We start from the raw sequence: 27,459 nt of genomic DNA on the forward strand, positions 1-27,459 counted from the left end.
TATATAAATATATAAATGTTTCCTTTTTTAAAAATTTAAAAACATTTCAGCTGACCAACATTCTTTGCATCCCTAGTTAGAGCAGTTGATGCTTGGATATACTCTGGAAATATGACTGCCTCTCCTCACTCAAACAGTTTCCAAAACCACAATTATAATCTTGCATCCATCTATAATTTCAAGTGGCCGTCTATGCCACAGTTTGCAGTGATCCGGTGAAGATCTGTGCCTTCTAACCTCAAAAGTAAATTCTGTGCTTTCCTAGTTAACAGACCAAAGAGCAATTCATTATCGTGAACAATGATCCTTCATCCTTCCTGAGTATTGAAGCTATGATCTGAAAATGCTTACAAAGTAGGGATGTGCATCTCCATGACTGAGGCCGATATGATACGCATCTCGATGCATAGCCAACGATACGATACACTAAAGATACATATGAAGCAGCTACCGATGCAATGCGATACGATTAACCCCTATTACGATGCAGTGCGATCCGAATTCGATTCGATTCAACACAGTGCCCCTCCTAATTACAGTAACATTGCTGTGGGGAACAAGGCGGAGACAAAGCCTGTAGAAAACACCAGGGAAAAAAACCCTTTACTTCACTTACAGCAATTCTGTTTGATGGCTCAACTAATTAATTTTTGGTTGTAGGTAGTGATGCACAGAGTATTTTGGTGAAAGCTGATACTGAAAACCAAAAATCCTAATTTTAAATTAGCATATGTTTGAAATGACTATGACTTTTTATTCATATTTTACTATTTTTGTGCTTTTATATATACGTTCCCATTCAAAAGTATTTTTTTTATTTTTTTGGTTTTTGAAAGAGGTCTCTTATGCTTACCAAGGCTGCATTTATTTGATAAAAAATACCGTAAATACAATAATATTCCAAAATATTAAAATAATTTTGTTCCATTTAAATAAATATATTTTTATGTAATTTATTCCTGTGATGGCAAAGCTGAAATTTCAGCATCAGTTACATTTAATCTTATTATTATTAGTGTTGAAGACACTATTTTTGTTTAAACCATGATACATTTTTATAGGATTCTTTGATAAATAGAAAGTTCAAAAGAACAGCATTTATTTACGATACACTAAAGATACATATGAAGCAGCTACCGATGCAATGCGATACGATTAACCCCTATTACGATGCAGTGCGATCCGAATTCGATTCGATTCAACACAGTGCGATTCGATGCAATATGATGCATTGGAAAAAAATATGATCACTTCTAATGCCTCAAGGCCTGTTTCATAAAACAAGTTTACCAAATAAGCCAGGCTTATTTCAGTTAGTCTGACTTATTGTCAAATGATTTGGTTCCATAAAGCAAATTTAACATAGGCCTAGATCAAGCTTGGCACTATGGCAACTTATGCTGGGAAACTAACCTGGTCTAAAGCAGGCTAACTGTCAGGCTAAGCTAAGTTCCTCTAACACTGACCAATAGGAAAGGAATGATATTACCACTGACTCTCTCACATACTATTATTTGACTTTTTTTTTACAGTTACTAGCTATGCAGCCTTTCTCTCTGGTTTTATGACAGCTGTACCTTTTATACTTGTTATAGTGTAAAACATTACATTCTATGTACACATACATAGTATAAAACAAACATTACATTTTATAAATGTAATGTTACTTACATTTCACTGCTGGACTTACATTTCACTGCTGGTCATATATTCCCTATATAACCATGTATGTGACAAATAAAAAATCTTGAATCTTGAATAGTTTGCAGAACAGATAGCAGAACATTACAATCTAAAATTGCTCTTTAAAGCATTAAAATAACTAGATTAAAAGTTAAAATCACTGAATTAAAAACGAAAATAATTAATAAAGAAAATGACTATATTTTAACTGGTATAAGACACACATTAACTCATTTGAGCTTAGTAATTAGGACTGTACTAGCTTACATTTGATTTACCCATTACAATAGTCCCTTTACAGTTACCTACTGCTATCATAAAAATACACTTATATGTAGGTTTAAAACTCTACAAAAGACACATTTAATGTCCAGCAACAAATATTTTAGCAAAATGTATATTTTACTCAGAATTACTGTGTTAATATTGCGCTCGTTCACTCGCGTAAGCCTCGCCCACTCCTGACAGCAAAATGGATATATTTACGTGACTTTCTGACATTTACAGATGAAGAATATACCTGTGACATGTCAGTTATGCACTGAGGAAAACACAACATCTCAAATGCATTAAACAGCACAAATATATTCGCTGTTAGCAATGGTGGATCGATTTGATCCATGATCGACAAAGAGTTGCTTAAAAATAAACGTGCACAAATTAGTGATATTGTGTGAATTTAATTTGTCATTTATGAAACCGACCCGATTGATTTGTTAGGTTATTTCAGGTCAGGTTTTGGACTTTAATCCCTGCTTTTCCTCAAGTCTCCGTGGTGTTGTGATGCGTCATATTCACGCAGCAGCGGTGATGAGAGAACGTGCTTGAGAAACAGTTTAGAGAGGAGAAATCAATCTACATATAAAATATTGGTCACTTTCTAAACAATAAAAATATAGCGCATCCACTAGTAATTATATATAAATAAATTTGCTTTTACCGATGCAAATGCATCAGAAATGATGCATCGCGATACAAATGCCAACTTTTATCCGATGTACACTTTTTAAACCGATGCATCGCATCGTTAACTTTTTATGCCGTGCGATACAAATGCCAACTTTTATCCGATGTACACTTTTTAAACCGTTGCATCGCATCGTTAACTTTTTATGCCGATGCACCGAGCGAATCGGTGAATCTTCCCATCCCTATTACAAAGTAATAAATGTGTTACGTTGCAACAGCTCCTGTGGCCAAATGTTTCCTTGTACATATACATCTTAAATTAATATCCTATCTGTTTCTCTCATCTACGCCACCCAACCCTTTTGAATCTCAGTGAATCTTGTACTATATGTGTTTTTCAGTGTGTGCACACTCAGGTTTGGCAGTGGCTGATATGGACATGCCCAGATCTGTATGTTCAAAACAAGCAGCATGCACAGTCTTCAGCTGCAGCTGACAGATCCGTATCTCCATAGATAAGAGACACCTGAGTCCACTTCTGAATTGTGATTCAGTTCAAGTCACAAATTAACCGTCCGTTTTTGGATAGAACTATAAGGGACTGAAAAAAGTCCTAAAAAGTTTTCCTTTTTAGTTTTCCTTTTCCGACTTGCACTCAGACAAAAAAAGGGAACAGTACATGCATGAAGTTTTCACTCGTCATGTGCAATCTTTAGTCCTCCTTTCTCAGAATGGCCTGAGAGAACACAAAATGTTTATTTAACAAGTGAGACTAAGCTTAAAGTACACTGCACGCACTATTCCAGGCAAGGCTATTGTGAACAATTATGAGCTGTTTATATTTTCATTTGGTAGATCCACAAGACCTCTGTAATATATTTCCATTACACAGAGGCATTCATAAGCTCCTCACCGTTTGTCTAACTGTGTGTTTCTGTTCCCAAATAGTGATCTGACTATATGTAACATTTTAAGGCGTCATGTTCCTGATGTGTTGAGCATGAATCATTTGCATAGAATGCAATTGAGACAAGCTCAGTGAAAAGTCTATCCAAGACGGTGGACACACAGCACTGTAAATATAATAAAGATTTAACGCTGAAAAGTGTCGATAGAAATAGATTGGTCTAATTAAAAATAGAAAACCCCAAAATCAGATGAAAAAAGTATGCATTTTTAATGCTTAATAGAGTATTGTTATTTGCTTAGCAATCACTAATTAAATGCTAATCAATTGAAAGGATTCTCCTGTGTGCTTTGCAAGAGGAATGCTATTTGTATGGTTTATAGAGTTGACCATACAATGGATAAATGACTGATCATCCAAATAGCCAGTCAAATCACTGCACTGAGAAGCCTTGTTGTTATTCACCATTTTAGCTATCAAACTTACTTTGTATGTCTGTGACATACAAACCTCCTTTTCTGGAATATTCTGAAGATTATGGTAAACTGGTGTTGTGGTACATGTAATTCGAATTATACTAGGTGTTGAGTTGTTCGGTCTGTTTCCCAGAAGCCAGCCAGTAATTTCAAAAAATGTAAGTACTGGATCAGGTTGTAGAACTTATTTTGCAAATTTTGAATGATCGTCTCTACATTTGTACAAAGAAACTATATTTTACCCGTTAGTGTTAGTTACATATTTAACCTTTGTGTTAATGTCAAAGTTTATGACATGTTGAGTGTCCGACTACTACAGTTACATTGAGTGTTTCAACATAACATAACCTGGTACAAAGGTTTGTGCTTTGTTTTTTTGCACGATGATGAATTTGAAGTAATTTATTCCAAAATCATCACGCCTTTTTATTAGGTGGACACAGATACAGTCTTTGAAAATTGGTGAGTGTGGTTAAGTAATTGCTGTCGTCAGGTCAGTTCAGTCATTTATGAGGTTCTATTTGAGTTAGGAAATCTAGGTAGGCATTAGACAGCTTAACTAAGTCTGGTAACGGAGCATGTGTGTGTGTGTGTGTGTGTGTGTGTGTGTGTGTGTGTTTGTGTGTGTATTCCCATACTTAATGGCACGGTTATAAATCTTAGTTCTTGTTCTAACTGAGATCTACACCTATGCATGCTCTAGTCTTTTGTGTTTTTAATTGTACAATCTTCAGGGGAGGGAGAGTAGAGCTTAGTCAGTGTCAGCCATTCATAAACAGGAAGTCACCACCCTACAAGTATTACCCATCAAACCCTCCTCCCTGTGATTAGCTCCCATTCCAAATCTCAGTGCCCTAAGTTAGATTAGAAAATAGAAATAGAAAATTCTCCATGTGACTTGTGCGCTTTATTCATAGTCTTCTGAGGTCATGTGCAACTCACACTTGTTGATAAGTATATCCATTCTGAGTCAGATCTTTTAAGCATTTTAGCCCTCAGGCCTGAAAGGTGTGGTCCTCTTTTCTCATAAACCCATTGAAAGGGCCCCTTAGTGGGGCCAGTTTTGAGGTTCCCACCTGGACTGTGTGAAAAGGGAGGCCAGTGCAGTGAGATCATGGAAATGTCTTGTGTATCTTTAACAGCACAGTGTTCAGAAACTGAGTGATATCTGATGTTTTAGCACCTACTTGATAGCACACTGTTATTCCCAATATGCACGCTCACCCGGTGGCGTATTTGTAGAAGTGTCTGTTTCTACTCATTTGTGCTCTGTCCGCATCAAGTTTAGTGAACCTCTTCCACGATCTGTGCAGGCGGTTGGATGCTAACCACATCACGTCAGTGCCTGAGGACAGTTTTGAGGATCTGCAGCAGCTCAGGCACCTCTGGTTGGATGACAACAGCCTGACTGAGGTTCCCATTGGGCCCCTACGGCACCAGAGTAACCTGCAGGCTCTGACGTTGGCCCTCAACAGGATCACACACATCCCCGACAATGCCTTTGTCAACCTCTCCAGCCTGGTTGTATTGTGAGTACTTTGCAATTTTGGTCCCACACACTAGAGGAATTCACACGATCCTGCTTTTAACACTGATAAATGTACCTTCCCTTGTTGCCCTTTAACACACGTCAGATAAATCCATCAATGCGCTACACTAACTGTAGTCCTAGCCGGCTCGTAAAACACTCATACAAATACACTTGCACATGCAAGTAAACAGTGGCGTGGATGGGCGATTTTAGAGAGAGCAAACAGGGAAAAGCAAAATGGACCCTTGTGTCTTGCAAAGTCAAACAGAGGCTTTAGACTCTCTCTCTCGCTCTCTCTTTCTCCCTGTGCCTTACTTCTGGAAGCTTCTATGTGGGTCTGATTTACCAATTACATTCCAGATGCTGGAAAATATTTGTCTTAGGAGTGGAGGCCAGTTAATCCGTTAAGTAGACTGAACAAACACACAGACCTGTGCGGTGAAGTGCTCAGCAAAACGGCTGAGCAGTTATCCGTTCAGAGACTTCCAGGGACAGAATATGTTTGTGTTGGTGTTCTGCTGAGAAGTGCATCTTTTTAATGACTGGAAAATTCAAGCAAAATAGACATCATCCCTTGTCATCTGAACAGTTATAAATTGAAAAATTAATTCTGCATAGATGAGATGTATTATTTTACAGGGTTTCTGTTGGTCTTAGCCTTAATTCGCCCTTCCACAAATTATGGCCTAAAAAGGTCTTAAATCGGAGCAGAAAGCCATGGCATTAAATGTTTCATTCACTGCAAAAAATGAATGTCTTCCTGAGTATTTTTGTTTTGTTTTACAACACAAATATCTAAACATCCTTAAATCAATATACATTTACTTGAGATGCAAATTGAACATATGAAGTTGTTTTCTGAGATATTGTGAGTTTATACTTAAAGAACAAACATCTGTCAATGGGATATGAATTTAGATAAAGATATTTGTTCTTGTTTTAATCATTAACTCACTTCATTTTAATCAGTTTCTGATAAAACAAGACTTATTTTGTTATTTTGCTTCTCGAGTAAATTAATCTCAATTTAAGAATATTTTTTGGACATTTGCACATAAACACAAGACAACACTACTGAGGAAGACACTTTTTTGCAGTGTAATCAGAAGGTACAGTGAAGTATTTTACTGATTGGGAGCAGAGGTTTTCAAGGCATGCTTTTATTTTTATTTTTTTATGAATCTAAAAGTAATGACGATTTCTTCTATTCCCTTCAATTTATTATATGTGGTTGTGTTCCGTTCAATCTATTGCTTAAATCTTCTTTACTTGGTCATAAAAAGTCTTAATAAATCTTCAATAATAATCTTAATAAAAGTCTTAATAATAATATTCATAAAACCTGCAGGAACTAGTTTTACATCTCAGATTATATTCACTATATGCTTATTAGGGATGCACCGATACCACTTTTTCCAGAACAAGTCCGATACGATACTTTTATTTTTTGTACTTGTATTTTCATAGCATTGGTAATTTTTTAAAAATATTAGGTTCAGAAACCAAAAACTGGCTTCATTTAGCAAACAGATTTCCTTCAGATATTTTTACACTTAATTATACTTGTTAAAATGTATTGTACAAGCTTTTTTACAAGGATATTTGCTCTCGACAAGCTCTATTTCATCTGTGCCGCTGCACGCTCAATCCACTCAGTGTGCTTTGCTTATCAGCTCGCGCAAATCAGCTATACAGGCATGAATATTGAATGTTTAACATTATATTAATTACATGTACTTCGTAGACATATTTAATCTCTAACGACTTCATTCTGCTCTCTGTTTGTTCTGTTGTCGGTGATTCTTTATCTGGACGCTGCACTGTTCACATGCTGTGCAGTATCAGTTTTTGGTATCGGGGCATTTTAATGAGTACGAGTACAGGAGCGCAGTATCGGGCCTGATATCGGTATCGATGCATCCCTAATGCTTATAACACTAGTGATGTGTGTTATATTGGGACCTTATTTAGTATTGACAATATCAATTTTCTTAATGTAGTGTATCAGTTGATACTGGGTATTTAATAATGCATGCTCATTTCCCTTATTTTTATATTTAGTTCACCCTTGCCATCATCTAATGCACACCTAAAATTAATCTTTAAAATCACTTATAATTTAATTAATAAATGGCTGTGAAATGTAATCTTAAGCAAAACTCAAAATTAATATTTTTCATGCTCTTTTTCACATATTATATGATATATTATAACGTTATACCTGATATATATTTTATTTTTAATTAATTTAGACAAAAAAAGTATAGAATTTAAATTTTGTCCATTTATTTTCATAGCATCAAAATAATTATAAGCCTATTGGGTAGAACCCCAACTTGAAATGGTTGTGTGTAATGCATGTCTAAGTATCGCTTCTAAAATCTTGTTTGTCCATGTTGTGCAGGCATCTTCACAACAATCGGATCCAGGAGATTGGGAAAAACTGCTTTAATGGGCTGGACAACCTGGAGACACTGTGAGTTCCCCCTCAACTTCATATGTAGCCACACTTCCTGTCATTAAAGAGATTGCAACCGCATGTAACGCTACATTTACATTTGCTGCAGTGGGTCTGTCATCAATAGCATCACGCTACATAATTTTACAAGAGATTGTATGTGGGTACAAGAACAGTTATATAGCGTTTGGTAGGATATTTATCTGCTGCTCTAGCGCCCTCTTCTGCAAGACTCAAGAGTTGCAGAGAATGTTGGGAGCTTTCTGTAAGGATGCTTTAGCTGACATTTATTTGAATACCAGTATGCAGTGTAGTAGAGAATACACTAGACATGAAATACATGTAATCCTTGAACAGAGATCCCTAACCTTGAGCCTGAAATGTTATGGCTCATGATGATTCATTTCATTATGAATAAAAAGCATGTGTTACACAAGAAGTGTCAAAATAGACATGGACATGCAAAGTTTTTTGACTTTATGAGCATTTGTAAGCGGTCTCACACCTAACATAGCTGAGTCTCTCTTTGACACTCAGTATGTGCCAGTTGTTATTCTGAAAGTTATTGTAGAGAGTAAAATGCAGTAGTTGACTTATAAAAGTCAGTTTAAATAGTAAGATGCATTTTCTCTATGTATTTTGATGTGATTAGAGATTGTCCTAAAGTCCGGCAACTCTAACGAGTCATTACTGCTACGCTTGAATTGAGTTAATCAGGATTTACAGTGTACCGATAAAGGACAAAGGAGTCTTTTCAAGACCTTCGGCTTTTCCTTATTGCCTCCGTTCTCTCTCTCTCAACTTACCACAGTTCGTTTAGCAAGCATCCACCGCGTCAGGGAGGAAGAGGCGAGGGGAAGGGGAAAGCAGATAGCCATCGCTGACTCTACTTTATTTACTTATTCTGACCATAATTAGGACAGGATGAGGACACGCCAACGTCCTGTGCCCCTAGGGAGGAGAGTGGGACACAGGACAGGGGCATTAGGGGGTAGAGAGGAAGTATCATGCCAGGTTGTGTATCGTGTGGTAGCTGAGAAAAACAATAACACACTGAAGAAATTAGCAGACTGGCTGTCCCGACTGGCTTCTGTAAACAGCACAGTCGATTCCTCTCAACAGATTTTCTTTTCTCCTTCTCTCAGGTTGTTCCTTTTTTGTCTTTTAGCCAAAAATGATCTTCAGTTATGGTTCTGTTGTCTTTCTTTAAACATAGAGCGGCAAAAGAGATGGCTCTTATTATACTGCTTTATTAAATATACAGTATAAAAAACAATAATATATATGCTATAGTGGTAGTAGTTTCACTCAAGTGTTTAGTTCACACAAGGGATGTTTTATCCTAATGTGAATAACTTTCATCTGCCCTCTCTCCTTTTAGGGATCTAAACTTCAATAATCTGAAGACCTTCCCAGAGGCCATTCAGACGCTGCCCAAGCTGAAAGAACTGTGAGTATCTCCAAACACACACACACACACTCCAACACTCAGTTACAGTCATTCCAATAGTTCCTCTCAGACACTTGTTCTGGGGTTGGCTTTTGATGTGGATGGCTGGTGTTATTATATCATTGTTTGAAATTTTTTATTGCTGAACCTCTATTTCAGAGAGGAAAGGAGATAAAATTGGTGTGAAGTTTCAGGTGCTTTTTCCAGCATTTTAAAATCATTCTAAAAAGTGAGTCCTTTTAAAAGAATGGAAGACTAGAATAGTGTAATAATGCAGTTAAAATCAAGGGTCTCAAACAGGTGTCTTCAGCACTGTATTTTGAAATCCTGAGAGCTTTAAAAATAATCACTTGTGTCCAGCTGCCATCTAGCGTTGAGAATTAGAACTGCTTCATAATTTTGAGTTGTGATCAGTAATGTAGCTGTTAGAAATCCTGAGGGAGAATATCTCAGAGTGCTCATCTCACTGAGCTTCTTAAAGATTTCTAGCTTAATGATTTCATAATGATTTTAATTTCCCCTGTTTGCCAGTGGATTTCATAGCAACAACATTGCATCCATCCCTGAGGGAGCTTTCCATAGAAATTCCCTGCTACGCACAATGTAAGCAAACGCTGATCCCACTCTCATGGAACACACACACACAGTCTAGTTGAAATATTGTGATTTATTTATTCATTTTGTTGGCTATAAACATCCATTATATCTGTGTCTGCAGCCATCTTTTTGACAACCCACTCTCCTTCGTGGGAATCACTGCTTTCCAGAACCTGTCAGACTTGCAGTCTTTGTAAGCAGAACCATTATTCAGTCATTGTTCTGGAACCGAATTACACTCACGTTGAACATGTCAGTCACTCATACTGACACCTGTCAGTTAAATGCTCTTTTGCATATTACAGTGTTATATATATATATATATATATATGCTTTTATATGTTAATTTCTGTTTATTCAACCTTATAGCAATTAGTCACACCAAAATTACAATGTTGTTGTTCCAAACCAGTAGGATTTTTTTTCTTCCATGAAACGATAAAGGTTTGTTTTTTTGGTATATTGCACTTTTCCATATAATAAACTATATATCATACTTTAATAGTGTTTTTTCCCCCTTCATTTGGAGCTTGACAGCATTCCCATTTACTTTCATTGTATGGAAAAAGCAAGTCAAAGTTTCTGCTAAGCTTTTCTTTTTATGTTGAATTAATGAACACATTGTTTTCATTTTCTTTAATTTGTTATATATTTCAGAATGCTACGTGGTGCCAGTATGATGCAAGATTTCCCCAGCCTGACTGGAACAATGAATCTAGAAAGCCTGTGAGTTTATTTTACACAGCATAAACATACAAAAGAACAGTGTCAGTTACAATGAAATCAACAGCAAACCATTTATTTTAAGTTTCCTAATATTGAAATGTCACACAGCACACCCTGAAATGATAATAAATGACAAAAATTAAAGGCCAGTCATTTATTAAAGTTTGAAATAAAGTGTAAATGAAGCAGAAACACAAAATGCACATTTCACGTCTCTTGTGTTGCCCAGGACTTTAACAGGAACTAAAATCAGAAGCATCCCAGCAGACCTGTGTGAGGATCTGACGGTGCTACGCACACTGTGAGTCATACTTGACACATGAGCATGGTTTATAATTCAGTTCCACTCTTATACTGCTGACACAACTGCGTAATACATCAGAGACACACACAAGGATAATAGCACTAAATACCATGTTGTAACCACACATTAATGTGCCACCACACACTAGCATGCTTTTAAGCAGTGACATACTACTCATAATAGTTTGTAACACATGTCAGTCAAATGTCCATGAGTGCCCAATGATGTGCCAGTTACAGCCTCAAGCGCTCTGTAATTAATCAACAGTCACAGGTCCCTTAGAACACAAAGGTTAGCCATCACTCAGAACACTCACACACAGTCACAGAAAAGCCTTCAAGCCAGTGCTGTCATTCAAGAGACTAACATATGCTCGGCATGTCAGTCATAACCGTACACTCTCCTTTCCATCTCAGCTTCAAATACACACAGACACACTCCATCGCACACAAGCGCAGTGTGCGTCAGTCAAGCATCATCCACCTCACAGGCCTGTGCGCAGTGGCCTGTCAGAGGCTCAGCTGCAGGGGGACGTTTTAAAGTGATGTCTAATGACCTCCCGGAGGAGAGCGAGCCAGAGGCAGGCCTGCTCCCAGCCTGGCTGCTGTAACACATCACAGATCCTTTAGATCCTGTCTAAACTTCATCAAAACAGTTCCATTCCTCACAAGCTCAGTGTCTCAACATTTGTGTGTGTGTTCTGACAGAGATCTTTCCTATAATGAGATCGAAGACCTGCCGTCCTTTCAGGGCTGTGTTGGACTGCAGGACATGTAAGTTCTGTTATCATGCTACATTTTCCTACTGTTTAGACAACTTTGAGTTCTTGACGTTTGAATTCATTATGTGTATGAAGAGGCACTGAGGTTTTGTTTAATTATGTGTTCTGCAGAAGTCTACAGCATAACCAAATCCAGCAGATAGACCGAGGAACTTTCCAGGGCATGACCAGCCTTAGAGTGTTGTAAGTAAACACAATTGCCATAAATGAGCTGATGCTGAAATTAACCAATAAGAATAAGGTATCCCATAGAGTCTTACAATATATCAAAACTACTTTGTATGAATTACATACAAAGCCATTGTGAAATAGCTGATATACGTGTTGATCATCTGTACCTTAGTTCTATATTGAATTCTGTATTAAAGTGATTAACTGTAAAAGGTGTGATGAACTATATTACTTATATACTTGTTTATTTCAAATAATAATCATAATTATTATTATGAATAATAATAATAACAATTGTATCATAAATGTATTTAACTGAATATTTATAGTTTACACTACTGTTCAGGGTTTAGAGTCAGTAAAAATTGGTTTCTTTTAAGTAAGTCCATAAGGCTGCATTTATTCGATCAGAAATACAGTAAAACAATATTGTCAGTAATAATATAATTTAAAATACATGTTTTATATTTTAATATATTTTGAAATGTAATTTATTCCTGTGATGGTAATGCTAATGGTAATGGTAATTTTTAAGCAGTCATTACTCCATTCTTTAGTGTTGCATGATCCTTCTGAAATCCTTCTGATATGCTGATATGGTGCCCAAGAAACATTTCTACTTATTATCAAACATTTGTGTTGCTTAATATTTTTTTTCCACATAAAAATGTGTGTAAAAATGTGAACTGTAGTGTGTATTGCTTTTGTCACTGTTTTATAATAGAAATAAGTTACAAGAGAACATAGGTTCCTGTAATTTTTACTATGGCTAAGAGGGCTTCAAGGCAGTATGACTTTTAATTAATTACTAATTAATGGCTTATGACTTTTTTAATTAAATGAACAACAGCAGTTCGGTAATCACACTCTGATCTTCTCATAGTGAACTTGCACAAGGCTTGTCCTGAATTCTGAATCTTTACCCAGAGCCATCTGTATATGTTTAGCCTGTGTATCTGTTTGTTTTCTTACCGCTTTATAGAGACCTGAGCAGAAACCAGATCAAGTTCATCCACAGAGATGCTTTCCTTTCTCTCAGCGCTCTCACCAGCCTGTGAGTGTTCAGTCATAGAGTCTTCTCTCATAATTATTCACATTCATTGCATTTTAGTGGAAAAACTGCTGGGGAATTGAAAATATAATTGTCATGATTTAACTGATCATACATTGCTGTTTAATTACTTAAAGATATCAAAAGTACAGTGATGCAGTTTCTCCACCAGAGCGTCTCTGATTAAACAACAAAGGCATACGGGGCTTTTTGTGTGTGTGTGTGTGTGTGTGTGTGTGTATGAATGAATATAATTGTCTTTTTTTCCGTCATGCCATTAGGGATCTCAGTCTGAACTCCCTAGCTAGTGTTCCTACCACAGGACTGAGTGCACTGAACCAGCTTAAACTGACAGGAAACGTGGAGCTGAGGAACGGCCTGATGTCTAAGAGTCTGCCTAAACTCAGGTAAGAGCTCTTCACAGCCCCTACTTATGAGCCACGACTGATTACTGGTCATTAAGGTTGCTCCTGTGTCCCAGTTCAGTTTATATGAATAATGAATGGCGTTACGTCCCCACTTTCACCCGTACTCTGTAATCACACTTTGATCAAAACCCAGATAATTAAGTAACTCTTTAGGTCTTCCAAAGTAGTTTGTCTCTCTCGCTCACTCTGTCTCTCTCTTTGTCCCCATAGGTCCATAACGGTTCCCTATGCCTACCAGTGTTGTGCTTTTGTGTCTTGCGACAGTGCAGTTAACCCAGCACAGGATGACGAGCGGAGAAATGCATTTGGTATGACTTTTTGGTGTGCACTTTAATGCAGTTAAGCTCAGCAGCTTGCTGCTTTGGTGTTTGTAGCCGCATGTGATTGAATGAAGTGTATAATTGCCTTTTTTTCCGTCATGCCATTAGGGATCTCAGTCTGAACTCCCTAGCTAGTGTTCCTACCACAGGACTGAGTGCACTGAACCAGCTTAAACTGACAGGAAACGTGGAGCTGAGGAACGGCCTGATGTCTAAGAGTCTGCCTAAACTCAGGTAAGAGCTCTTCACAGCCCCTACTTATGAGCCACGACTGATTACTGGTCATTAAGGTTGCTCCTGTGTCCCAGTTCAGTTTATATGAATAATGAATGGCGTTACGTCCCCACTTTCACCCGTACTCTGTAATCACACTTTGATCAAAACCCAGATAATTAAGTAACTCTTTAGGTCTTCCAAAGTAGTTTGTCTCTCTCGCTCACTCTGTCTCTCTCTTTGTCCCCATAGGTCCATAACGGTTCCCTATGCCTACCAGTGTTGTGCTTTTGTGTCTTGCGACAGTGCAGTTAACCCAGCACAGGATGACGAGCGGAGAAATGCATTTGGTATGACTTTTTGGTGTGCACTTTAATGCAGTTAAGCTCAGCAGCTTGCTGCTTTGGTGTTTGTAGCCGCATGTGATTGAATGAAGTGGTCTGGCCATATTTATGTGTGGTACTATGATTCTCGTAATTGACATGCATATAAATATATGTTAGGTGGTGAGGAGGAGATGGAAAGGATTCCTCTGGTCATGCACTGCTCACCATCACCGGGTAAATACAAAAAGTCTCTTTTTCTCTTCTTTTGCTACAGCCAGTGAACTCTGGGTAATGTAATGTTATGAGATACAGATTAGTGCCACATAACCCATGTATACTGGGTAATAGAGATGCACATGCATGCATGATGCTTTGTTTTTTAATTGGTATCAAACAATATTGGATATACAGCGGCTGATACTGGAGATTTAAATTCTAATGTCCATTATTTTAACATTTAGATTACAGTTGCCATCATCTAACAATCACATAACAATCTTTAAAAACTCTAATAATTTAATGATGCTTGTAATCTCAAAATGAATATCCATTTTTTATACTGTACATTATAATGTTGTGATGCATAAATTCACTTGTAGCATTTTTTTTTTTTATTTAGACAAAATAGTATATCATTTTTATATCTAGCATTACATGAAATCAGGTTATTGGCCGTTAAATGAAAATAATTACCTGCTTATCATAGTTGTATCTAATAATAATATCTGTGCATCCCTACTGTGTACACTGCCGTTCAAAGGTTTGGGTACAGTAAGATAAATTAAACTGATGTAAAGTGACGGTAGAGACATTTATAACATTATGAAAAAAATAGATTTAAATAAATGTTCTTATGAACTTCCTATTCATCAAAGAAGTGGTACAACTGTTTTCAACATTTGAAGATATTAAGTTTTTTAAGCACCAAATCAGCATATTAGAACGATTTCTGAAGGATCATGTGACAGAAGACTGGAGTAATAATGCTGAAAATTCAGCTTTGCATCACACCGTATTTATTTATGAAATAACACAAACCACAAACATTATTTCAACATTGTGAAATATTGATTTAGCCTCTTTTGCACCTTTCATATTTCGGTTTGATGTGTCTTTCTGTATGTTTTTTGTCTTTCAGGGGCATTTAAACCCTGTGAACACTTGTTGGGAAGCTGGATGATCCGATTGACCGTGTGGTTCATCTGCCTGGTGGCGCTCCTCTTCAACTGCCTGGTTCTTGCAGCCACCTTCTCCCCACGCACCTCCCCTCACTCCCCGGCCCGCCTCCTGGTTGCACTCCTGGCCTCTGCTAACCTGCTGACAGGGGTCTATGTGGCAGCACTGACACTCCTGGATGCGGTCACCTGGGGCTCATTTGCCGAGTACGGTGTGTGGTGGGAAACAGGTGCTGGGTGTCAGGTTGTGGGTTTCCTCGCTGTGTTTTCATCCGAGTGGGCCGTCCTGCTGCTGGCTTTAGCTGCGGTGGAGCGTTGCTTGGCTGTGAGGGCTCTAATGGGGAAGGCAGGAGCTCTGAGGTCCAGTGGCCAAAGGAGGGAAAGACGAAGGAGATTTGGTATCACAGCACTCTTGTTGGGATTGGTATCTGTTGCAGCGGCCTGCCTCAGTCTGTATCATGGATCAGCCATGGGCTCTCCTCTCTGCTTGCCTTTCTCCGGAGGTCCCGGACCAGGCCTGGGGTTCACAGTGGCTCTGGTGCTAATGAACACACTAGCGTACCTGCTGAGCGCGGTGGTCTATACACGGTTATACTGCAGGTTGGGCCGTGCCCAGCTGGCTGACCCAGAGCATGCTGGGTCTGTGAGGCACATCGCCTGGCTGATCTTCACCAACTGCATCTTCTTTTGTCCGGTGGCGGCTTTCTCTTTCGCTCCCCTGCTGGCCGGGACCAGTAATGCAGTGGGCGGACCAGAGATGGCCAAATCAGTGACGCTCATATTCTTTCCGCTCTCTGCCTGCTTGAACCCCGTGCTCTACGTCTGCTTCAGTCCCTCCTTCAGATACGACTGGCTTCGCCTTAGAGGACGGGGGCGGGCCGCAAACAGACCGGAAGCACTTTCTCTCTTTTCACACTTGTGAGTATGTGTGTGTATGAGTGAATGTAGACCGAATCCATGAAAAGGGAATCTGACAATACAGAAAGACTCACTGAGCCAAATGTTGTCAACATACAACACGTCTTGTTTTCTGTTTCCTGTCCCCCTCAGCCAAATTCGGTTGCATTGGCACCCAGGGCTGATTGACAGTTGATGGACACAGTGATCTTACCTCCCAGTGCCTACCTTTAAGTTTGCAAGAAAGTAGAACTTGCCTGTTTATTTTCTCGGGGAATTTTTCGAAAAGAAAAATATATTTTCCCTTTTATTCTTACAAATGTTTGTCCTTTTGATTTAAAGCAAGGATATATGTGCCACTGTTTTTAGTGATGTTGATTCTTTTTCTCTTATGCCATCATAAATCCTGACTGTGGCGGGGGATCCCGTTCTATGTAGCAAAGTTTCTCCATATACTGGAGTTCCAGTATGCCGATGAGAATGTAATGTACAAGTTTATGTTCACGCTGTCTTGTGTTCCCATTTTCTCAGAGTAAGTTCACAGTGGCTGTTATTTTTGAAAAGCATTCATTCCTTTCTTGTTTATTCTGCTAGTGATCCTAAAATCACAATCCTTTCCACAATCCCCTCAGTTCAGCTGAGTGATCCAGTAATGCCAGTACATTACCAACTGTTTATTAAAAGAAATTGTCTTTAATTTATGTTCTAAAATGACATTTGGATGTCTTGACCAGAGCGCTTCCTTAATCACTAATAGGTTTCTAATAATTTATTGTAAGATATGGAAATGCTTTGATGAATGAATAGCAAACTATGCTTATTTTATTCCTGACAAGAATGTCACTAGATCATTTCAATATGTATTTTGTGCGCTGGGTAGAGTAAAAAAGGGTTTTCATATTAGAACTCCTTCCTGTCCAGATAATCTGACTATACAGCTTACTATATGAAACAAAAAAGGGATGCGCCAGTATTAATATTCTAGCCAATATAAGACAATGATTATTTTAAGTTATGGTTGATAAACTATAAATGGCCAATATTAATGTTTATACTATTATGACTAAATAAATTAAAACACCAAAAACGAAAATCAATTGTTTTAAACTCTTCAACTGAATTTAAGGATCAAACATTATAGGCCTAATACAACATTTTGAGATTTGCTAAAGATTACATACAACAATGTTACTAAATTATTAGTTTTTTTTTTTTTAAAGATAAACTGTAAGTGAACATTAGATGGTGGCAAAAGTAATCTAAATGTAAAAATAGATCGAGTAGCATGCACAAATATCCAATATTGTTCAATCCTAATTTAATCAATTTTAAAAATCTTGAATGTTGTGCATCCCTACACAAACGCTAATATTACATTCTTAGTACCAAGGTCTTTAATATTAAAACTTGTCCTTATGAAAACCCTTTTTTTCTCTCTACACTTTACATCCATACAGTAACATTCAAGTATATCTGTATGATATATCGATGTTCAAGTTGCCATTAAGCTATGTCATGTGGGATGGACAAGGGGACCAAAGTGTGTCTTTGTGTTCAGGAATATATAACAACGTTTCATCATCATGATTCAATTTGTACACCTTTGTTCATGTATGTTCAGGAATTCAAGTGAAAGGAAATGTGGATTTGTTTGCCTTAGATACCAAGTGTCAACACCATCCTTTGGTCTTCTAATATGTTTGCAGAGTGGATGCCATTTTGCCAGTCATATAAGCTCTGGCATCAACTGACAAGCCTTGCAGGTCATAGCTAGAACTGACAGAATTCCAAATCGTGTGTGTGTGTGTGTGTGTGTGTGTGTGTGTCATTTAGAGATAACAGTGTGTTGTAAATTATTTTTGTAGGACACGTCTAATCAAAAATGGGATGCATTGTCTAACTTTGGAAGCTACCTCTTCAACCGTAGCGGCTGCCAGTAGTGAGTAGAACATATGGTTACGTTTTCATGTTTATTTTGTTGGACTGATTGCTTGCGCTGTTAATACATCTAGTTGTACATTCTCACTGAACGAGTCACGCGTTAGTTTGTACTGGGAGAAAATGACATACTGTATACAGACATTTTTTGTAAACCAAACTATATAAACTGATTCGCTTTAAAATACGGGAGTGCTGGTCCTTTGTTATTAAGTTTCCCTCATGATAGTTTAGTCCTCTTCTGGTTGACGAGTTACATCTGCTTTTTATTTCAATGGAGCTAAAAGGTCCTGGCACGTTTAATTTAAATAGCGTTAGTGTCACTGATAGATTTAACGTTTTAACCTTGCAACATTATGACTGTCATCCTAAACAGGCTCACCTTCTTTATACTACTAACTGCAGCCCCTAAAACGTCACCTTCATGTCATAACAATGAACACGGGGGCGGATTTAGTGATTTGGGGGCCCCAGGCAAAATACAGGAATGGGGCCCTATACAATTTCACACATCTACAACCTTGAGGTTCCTTTCACTGTTGCTTGCTGCTGCACGACCGTGTCCCATAGTTGTGTCCAATCTTTTAGATTTTTCATGTACATGTTATAACAATAATAGGGCCCTATGAAATTTAAATTTTATTTACTTATTGTTTTAGAAATTCTGTGTTGCGCATTTTCATTTTTCTGGTAATCAAATGAAGGCAAAAACATGAATCTATCTTTTATTCCAATGAAAATTTAACAAACCCTTTCATTTTTGTACATTCTAAATGCTACACAAGTTTACCGTTTAACGAGCAATGTCACGGAATTCGTCAAATATTGAATGAATAAATCAAATGCAATTCAGTACACTTCAATCAAACCGCGATATGGACTAGTGTATGTGAATATTAAATGGCAAAAATACTATTTAGCTACTACAGACGACAACCGCGAGCGTTGCAGGTGCTTAAATAGCAAACTAGCAAACGAAACTGCGCCGTTCATTCCGTCACATTCCGCGTTACACAGTAAATTCCGTTTTTATGAATAGATTCCGACCCATTTTCTACATCGCCCTACTTTTGCTAAGGAGCACGTTCAACGCGGACGCACAGACGGTTGTCGTGGTAATGAACACCACAGCAACCACTTGTGCGTCCGCACTGAACGCGCATCTCGCATATAAAAAGCATTTTAGGGGGCCCTTGGCTTTTGGGGGCCCAAGGCGGTCGCCTACCTTTGCCTAATGGTTAAGTCCGCCTCTGATGAACATTAGCTCTTTCATCCAAAAAATAGCTATCTTTTCAATATTTAAACGTTTCATGTGGTTAATGCATTAATTATTATTTAACCTGTCGTACCATTTAAATACTTGACGACATTAGAGATTCGATTAATGGAGCATTAGTACGTTTTTATAAAGAGAGGAGAGTGTCTACAAAACAATCGTCTGCTAAACCCATGGGAGTTATCTGTTCCCTAAAACAAAAGGAAAAAGCATCACAGCCTGTGCTGTGGAAAACGGCTCCGCCAATCAAATACGCAGGACTGGGGAGTGTGGAACCAGCACACTTCCAGAAGGCATAGGGAGGAATTCTTGATAAAGGGTAGTCGATTCTTCTTTTTTTCCTCCTAATTCTCCTGTTATCAGTCTCCCGATGCTTAACTGGAGGGGCGGAATAAGAGAATTTAAAGCAGACCCCCTGGAGCTCATCGTCGAGTTGCGAAAACATCTCAGTGGGAATCTTTCCTAAGGTGGCCCTAATTGTACCAACCACTTAAGCGTGAACGGTTTCTGCAATCAACTTTATTACAGTCACGCTGGTTAACACTTGATAAACTGCCATCTTTTCTCCAAACTTGTGTAATATTAGTTGTACAGATCTGCGCACACTGAAGATTCTGAAGGCTGATCTTACCTGACTTACGGTCCAGTTTGGTGTTTGAGGAGATCTATGGCGTTCATTGCACACCTCACTGCGTGTGTTGAATGGATAGCTTTGATTAGGCAGGAGTGAGAAGCGGTAGCCTGCCAGGATTTGTTATTACCTTAATGTGCCTGGTGATAGACTAAAACCATCCAGGCTGAGAAAAAGACTCATTACCAAGACTAATATCACCGTCAGTACTAAATACGCGGCTCGTGACAGGCAATTCAACGTGTAATTAGTGATTCTGACAAGAGGGAGGCCTTATACGCTCCGGGTGGTTGTGGCTGGTTCGTGCCTCTAGATGGCAGTGCAGTTCAGCTGGTTTATTACAGTGACGCTTTCTCATCTCCGTGCAACTGCAGCTCAGAGTTGCCAAGTCCGCGTATTATACGCGACTTCGGGCTTCTTTTTTTTGTAAAGTTGCGTGAAAAAATCCCGGGTTGCGGTTTTTTGGGCTTATTTTAAAAAATATGGTTGCTTGTTAGGGTAATCTGACAACAAGCAACTTCGTTTTCATTTTCCATCTCTCCAATCCTATTCTGCTCACAGGTGATTGGAGATTAGTTTTGTTCCCAATTTGCTGCAGATTGCTGATTCTTGTCAAATAACTTCAGTTTTTGCTTTTCAGATAAAAGAGTGGTTTCAGTTTAAAATGTTGCAGGCTCATTTATTGGTAATAAATAATTGATAATAAATAATATTGATGATGATAATAAATCATCCAAAAAAAATATTGGGCTTGTTTTTGAAGCTGTGGTTGCTTGTGTATCTTGCTAGAGTTGGCAACAGTGCTGCAGCTTTACATTAAACGCAGGAGATTTCCCCCAGCTGCTTAGAGCCTCTGGTCTTTCGAAATGTCCTTCATATGCAAGTGCACACTGCATATGGACCTGCTTAGCCATCACATTAGCCTAGCAGAGAAACCACCTGCTAACATATCAACTTGAGGTGGGCTAATGTAAAGCGCCCGCTTATACTTATTAACATTAGACTGATAATTTCTCAGCCTAATATACATAGCAAATATAGCAAATGTTTTTGTCTCAAAAAGTCTTTACAGCTCATATGCCACCATATAGCTTCAAGAGTCATGTAAATGTGCTCTAGATTTATGAGCTGTTGTGTAGTTCTGTCGTCTCCAGTATTTATTTGACTATTTCCAATATCTGGTACTGCTGAAGCAATCAATCTACCATACAAAGATGTATGACATTGCCATTTTATAAAGTTTTTAGTCTCAAGGAGGGTTGCTATGGTGATACTGTGAACTGGAAAAGCGTTACCTGTTCTTCTTGGATCCATTTACATCTTTAAAAATTACAGTACTTACTGTACCTAATGATCTAATGTTCATACTCATTTGAGTGAGATTAAATGCAAATTAGGTATCAGTTGAGAGGTCTGTGACAGATATTTCCATACAGGAATTTTTAATGTTTTGCACATAATCTGTTTATCAGATATCTGTCTTGCTACGCACACTGGAAAGCTTGAATCATTAAAAAAGTATAGAGAAAGGCCCAAACAGAGCTGTCAGTTCTGCAGTTTAGTGAGCTAGAAATCTCCAAGCCTTTAAATTAGGCTTCCTTCACCATGTGCAGAGTTTTACAAGGTTTCGTTAAACAGAGTCGTTAGCACATAAAAGTCATTCAGAGCGCAGTACCAACGGAGCGGCTGAGAGACAAATCTCCTAGTGCAGTTTCCGGATAAAGGACAAACTGGGGGGGCGTGACGCTGGACCGGAACCAGAGAAAAGAGAAAAGAGCTAAAAGAAAAAACATCTATTGGCATTCAAAATGTTGATTCTTTCTGGCATTAAATGAATAAGCAAGGGTATCAGTAGAGCTGTCCATCTGGACCTGGAAGAGACAACATAGGCTGAGTTTGTCAAGAAACTTAAGTTGTTAAAAATAATACCTTCCACCCTACCTTTAACCCACTAACACTACGAATGCAATATAAGCTGTGTTGTTTTTGTATTGTTTATTACTATTATTAGCATTAATATTTTGAATGAGCTTTTATGTTTATATTTTCATTTTAAGTTTTAGTAATTTTGTTATGTGCTTTAGTCATTTTCAGTAGCTTTTTATGTATTTATAGCTTTAATTTTTTTCAGTAATTATAGTATTCAGACTATAAAAACTAGTATGATGGAAGGTCTCCATCAACAAAGGCAATACATAACCACACCAATAGAACATATTTGTCTATATATTTAGACACACCATAGCTTTATGGTTGTTTGTTGAATGGAGCCAAATGTGTTTACTCAAGTACAGTCAGACAACATGTAAACTGCAAGTTAGTTCCAGTTGAATTTTAATGTCACCACTATAACAATCTTTCAGTACAAAATTAGCATGATTTCTCTCCACTTAAGAGGCTGCTGATAGCACAGTTCATCTCCCCATGGCCTTGTCTGTGGTATCTCTGACAACACGCTCTGCTCATATCAGCAGACATTATTTGATAAAGGGAGCAAAGGGCACGAATGTGCTGAGGGATTAGCGTTCGCTAACATTACAAGGTAATTCACAGTGGCACATCTGCCATCTTGATTGTACAGAAAGCACACACCTAATCACACTGAGTTGCCCGTTTTCATCTACCCCTGGCTTTCCTCTCTCAGCGGCTGAAGGTGATCACCGCCTCATTGGGGAACGGCTTCAGCTTAGCCACATCCTGCTTATGCAAGCTTATCTCTTGCTGTCAAAAATCTCACACAGATGCACCGTGGCAAGTCTAATTTTTAAGCCCCTGTGTTGATGAGGAAAGCTTATTTTAAAATACAAAAGGTAATGTTTTCCCATTCAAAGTTATTTATATCGATATAATTTTACTAGATACTGTATACTACACTGTGCGTATTAGATGATGTTGTGTGTAATATGTGTCTATACAAATAGAAATGTACAACTATTGGGAGCTTATTATACTCAATCATGATTGGCCAGTCAGGCCCTCAAGTGGTCAGATATTTCTTTAAAATCATTATCGCCCATTGGAAATGTTGTATATCAGACCAATAACTGAAACCAGTGTCGTGAACAATTGCACAAATGGGTCTGCCTTGCGATTCCATTGGCTGAATAGCCATTTAATGTGTGCCATATCTGTGCCTGCCTGATTAGAAAACCTATATACTCTGCTTATGATGTCATTTTAACTTTATAAATACAATTTTATATTTATGTTACTTATAATGGTAAATAAACAAAGCTATAGATTGTGATAGATTGTGAAATCAAATACTTCTTGTTCTTTAACAGTGCCGCATACTAGCTTTACTCCAATAGGCTGCTAGCTTATGAATTCTGTGATCTTTTTTCATAATTCATATATTATTTTTACATTTTAAATAATATTTAATAATCACCTGTTGTGCAAATACACAGGTGACAGTAGTGTTAACACACTATACTGATAGCCGTTTGTAACTGTAGCTTGTATGCTATTTCCCATTTGCAGACCCATTTGTCTGGGAGACCTGATTGTTCTCGAGCCTGGCATTGTGAGAAATTGGGTCCTCCCATTGGTTCTGCTTTGGAACCCCAAGCAATCCCGTTGGCTCAAAGAGCTTTTAATGGCTACTCTCTTTAGTGCCTGATTACAATTGACTACAAAATCACATATGTTGTTTAAACTATAATGACCATTAATGTATGTTTTAGTTAGCTTGTGTACTACCGTAGCATTCAGATACCCTATTAGCTTGATAGCTTAGCATTGACACACTACAACAATCTTTAATGTACTGTAATCATGTACATTAAATGTCCAAATATCTCAGTTATTAAAATAGCAACTTAATGATACATTTTCTAATTTTTTTTATTATGCACTGTATAGTAAGTAAATATACATATTATAAATTAATGTCATTTGTAATTAGTAGGCCTATAACTAGTTGCTGGAGACCCGATTTCAAGGGAGAGCATGGTTTTGTGCTTCTCGTATCACTGCTGACTCTATCTTTTTCATTCAAACTGACGTTATGAATGTTTCAGTTAAGGATTTTAGCAAAAATGTCTGATTATCCTGTTGCTAGACTGATGGTTTTGTGAATGGTTTTGGACAATTGTTTTGCACAACAATTGTTTTGTTTTTTTTCCTTAACACAAGCTTATCTAAACAGATAAGGTTACTTAAACACAAATCAATATTTCATGTCCACATACTTTTTATTTGTTGAGTAGCTGTGTAATAAATGGGATATTTACAGCCAAATGGGCCCTAGTGCCCATTTGTCCTCTTCATCACAACTGTATCTCTCAGCAACTACTTCCCCCAGCCACCAATTTAAGCATCCGTTGCAATAGGATGTAAAACACATCACAACGCAGCCTCACTGAAACATTTATGACTCTAAACTCTTGTTCTAGATGCACTTTTATCCTCTGGCTCAGTCTTTAGTATTCATCCGCGATGATAGGCAGAACACTGGTTTGAATTCTGCAGCATATATCATTATTGAACAAGTTTAAGCCTGATTGTACTTTATGTTCTGTTAAATGTGTGTTGTGTTATCAAATACTACACCATCTTAGGCTGTTGAGCCACTGTCCCAGCTGGAAACAAACTGAGGCTGTAAAATAAATGAGATGTTGAGTATGAAGGAGGGAAGGAAGGAAGTGGAATGAAGGGAAACAAGCTGCATGCGGCTTGACTCTGGAGGGGAAAAAAACTTGATTTTTTTCAGTGTTGTTCTCGAGAAATTTAGTGTTATTATGTAGGAACTTCCATTTGTCTGATACATGTCTTATTATTATTATTATATATTTTGGTAGCACTTCACAATAATGTTCCATTTGTTAATATTAGTTAAGTACAATACATTAGTTAACATGAACTAAAAAAAAATATTCTAAAGCATTTAATCATCTTAATGTTAATTTACACGTTTACTGATATAATACATTACTACAATTTTATGAGAAGTTTAGTATCTCTTAACATTATTGAATAGACCTGAGCTGACATGATCTAACAATAAACAGTTGTATTTTCTGTAAACTAGTGTTAACAGAGATGAATAAGTACTATAACAAAACAAATTGCTTATTATTAGCAAATTTTAGTTAATGCATTAACAAACGTTAACTATTGGAACCTTATTGTCAAGTGTTACCAATAGTTTTACTGAGTTCTCAGAGGTGTCATAAATGGTTGTCTTGACTTTGTCTCATTATGTAAGTAAATTATGTAACTACATTTTACATTAATCTTCAAACATTGTGCTTGCATGGATGAGTTCGGGCACAGTAATAGATCCATAAAGAAATGAGATTGGTCATGGATTATAAAACAGTACTTGATGGAGAGTTTCACTAGAACAGACACCGGTCGCTGATTCAACTCAAGTCTGGCTACATTAACAGGCAAGAGTTTTGTAAGCATGAGAGTCCATTGCCTTCATTGGAATCACTTGATGCAATTTTTAGGAAAAGCTTTCATTTTATTAAATTTTTTCCTCTTTGCAGCTACTCTAGTACCCATAGAGACACTTTACTGGCTATAAACCAAGTACTTGATTGATTATTCATGGACAAATGCTCATGGAAAGGACAGCATATATCAAGTAGTCACAAAAAATTAGCAGCAAACCAAATTTAACGATGCAACTGAGACAGAAGCTCCAAAGTCAAAGTCAAGTTCTACTGCAGAGGAGATACCAAGCCAAATATACTGACTGGCCGGTCCCTTATTCCCAATCACCTGATCATCAGGGCACTTTCACAGCTCTCCAGATGTGAAAATGATTGTTTATAGAAATACGAGGTAGATATAGTGCTGCTGTGTGTGTATAAGTCTATACCTATTTTTTTTCTCTGCTGACATCTTTTAGATTATGAATGCTAAGTATGAGTTGTTTATTTCTTTTTATATTATTTTATTTGAATAAATCTGAGCTGTCCCCCTCTCTGCTGTGTGTCATTGCAGGAGGATGTGACAAGAGGGCCGGCGGGGCAGAACACGTCCGCTTCTATTTGTCATAACGAAGCACTGTCATGCAAGGTGTGTGCATTGAAACACTATTACATCGGCATGTATTTGTCACCCTGGGATGGATCCATGTCCATCCTCGGCATTTTGTAAGGAAATCGTGCACGCAAACATGTCACACGTGTAATTATGTCTACATCACATGAGCGCTTGAACATGCAAAGCCATGTATGTCTAGCTAGGCGTAGAAGTATGACATATTGCTCAGCCACACATTCATACATGGTTATGCATGGCTAACTTCACCCACATATTTCACATTCTGAATTTTATTCGTGACGTGGCCGATTTTTTAGCCATTGTCTTACCTGCAGGGGCGCATTAATGCACGGGCTTCAAGGGGCTGAAGCCCAGGGGCCTACACTGGAAAGGTGGCCCACTGGCTGCAGGGAAATTATATTTTTTGAATAATTATTTATTATTTAGTTTGCAGCAGTGACAACAGCATTCTGTAAACAAACTCACACACTCATTTTTAGCGACGCCCTGGTTGTAGTAGCCTATATAGTGAATGGCTCAGTTTAGGTTCCCCCACACAGTTTGTATAGTTGGTATGTTCCAAGAGTTCCAACGATATACTGTAAGTGGAATGTACAATGCATTCGCTAGTAAATGACCACAGCACGAGAGTATTTTTGTCAACACGCAGATTAACAGAAACAGAACACTGCTGTGTGAAAGGAACTGGATCGGACAATGTTCTGTTACGTCATACAGTGAGAGTTCAGTAACTTGCTTGGATGTAATCTGTGTGTCATCTGTGTTCCATAAATAGTGCTGCTTCAAAGTCTCAATTTTAAATCTGGGGATGGAAAAATAGGAATTGTCCTATTGCTTAAATGTGATCATTAAACTTTATACGGCTGTGATTTAACTAATTAAACGTGAGCACGTCATGTTTCAAAATAAAAACGCAGTTAACAATCACCAAATAACCCACATTTATGCCAACATGCCATGTTGTTTTGATCTAATGATGATGCTTAATTGATATTTTGTGTGATTTATGGTGTTTAAATCATACCTGTAAACTCACATTTCAGCCAGGAAAGTTTTGATGGCATTTTCTTTTCATATTACCTCCGTATAATGCCTGTAATAACGTAGTGTTTACTTAATTTAACGGCTATATAATTCTGCTGTTCCACAAGCGCCACCTTGTGGCAAAGAGTGAATTTGGATATTCGCTTACA

At 37.8% G+C, this 27,459-nt stretch overlaps 1 protein-coding gene across 1 annotated transcript in view; it reads left to right on the forward strand.

The window, feature by feature from the left end:
* Positions 1–16,428, forward strand: part of LOC107700365 (leucine-rich repeat-containing G-protein coupled receptor 4-like) — a 29,191-nt gene extending 12,763 nt beyond the window's left edge. Inside the window, exons 5-18 of the mRNA XM_016501991.1 lie at positions 5,289–5,504; positions 7,911–7,982; positions 9,346–9,414; positions 9,946–10,017; positions 10,133–10,204; positions 10,669–10,737; positions 10,967–11,038; positions 11,749–11,814; positions 11,934–12,005; positions 12,976–13,047; positions 13,326–13,451; positions 13,683–13,780; positions 14,509–14,565; positions 15,470–16,428. Of these exons, the coding sequence (XP_016357477.1) occupies positions 5,289–5,504; positions 7,911–7,982; positions 9,346–9,414; positions 9,946–10,017; positions 10,133–10,204; positions 10,669–10,737; positions 10,967–11,038; positions 11,749–11,814; positions 11,934–12,005; positions 12,976–13,047; positions 13,326–13,451; positions 13,683–13,780; positions 14,509–14,565; positions 15,470–16,428 (2,092 nt within the window). The remainder of the gene's footprint in view (positions 1–5,288; positions 5,505–7,910; positions 7,983–9,345; positions 9,415–9,945; positions 10,018–10,132; positions 10,205–10,668; positions 10,738–10,966; positions 11,039–11,748; positions 11,815–11,933; positions 12,006–12,975; positions 13,048–13,325; positions 13,452–13,682; positions 13,781–14,508; positions 14,566–15,469) is intronic.
* The last annotated feature ends 11,031 nt before the right edge of the window (positions 16,429–27,459 follow it).

Source organism: Sinocyclocheilus anshuiensis, unplaced genomic scaffold, assembly GCF_001515605.1.
Source record: "Sinocyclocheilus anshuiensis isolate Anshui unplaced genomic scaffold, SAMN03320099.WGS_v1.1 scaffold154, whole genome shotgun sequence".
NCBI classification, from domain to species: Eukaryota; Metazoa; Chordata; class Actinopteri; order Cypriniformes; family Cyprinidae; genus Sinocyclocheilus; species Sinocyclocheilus anshuiensis.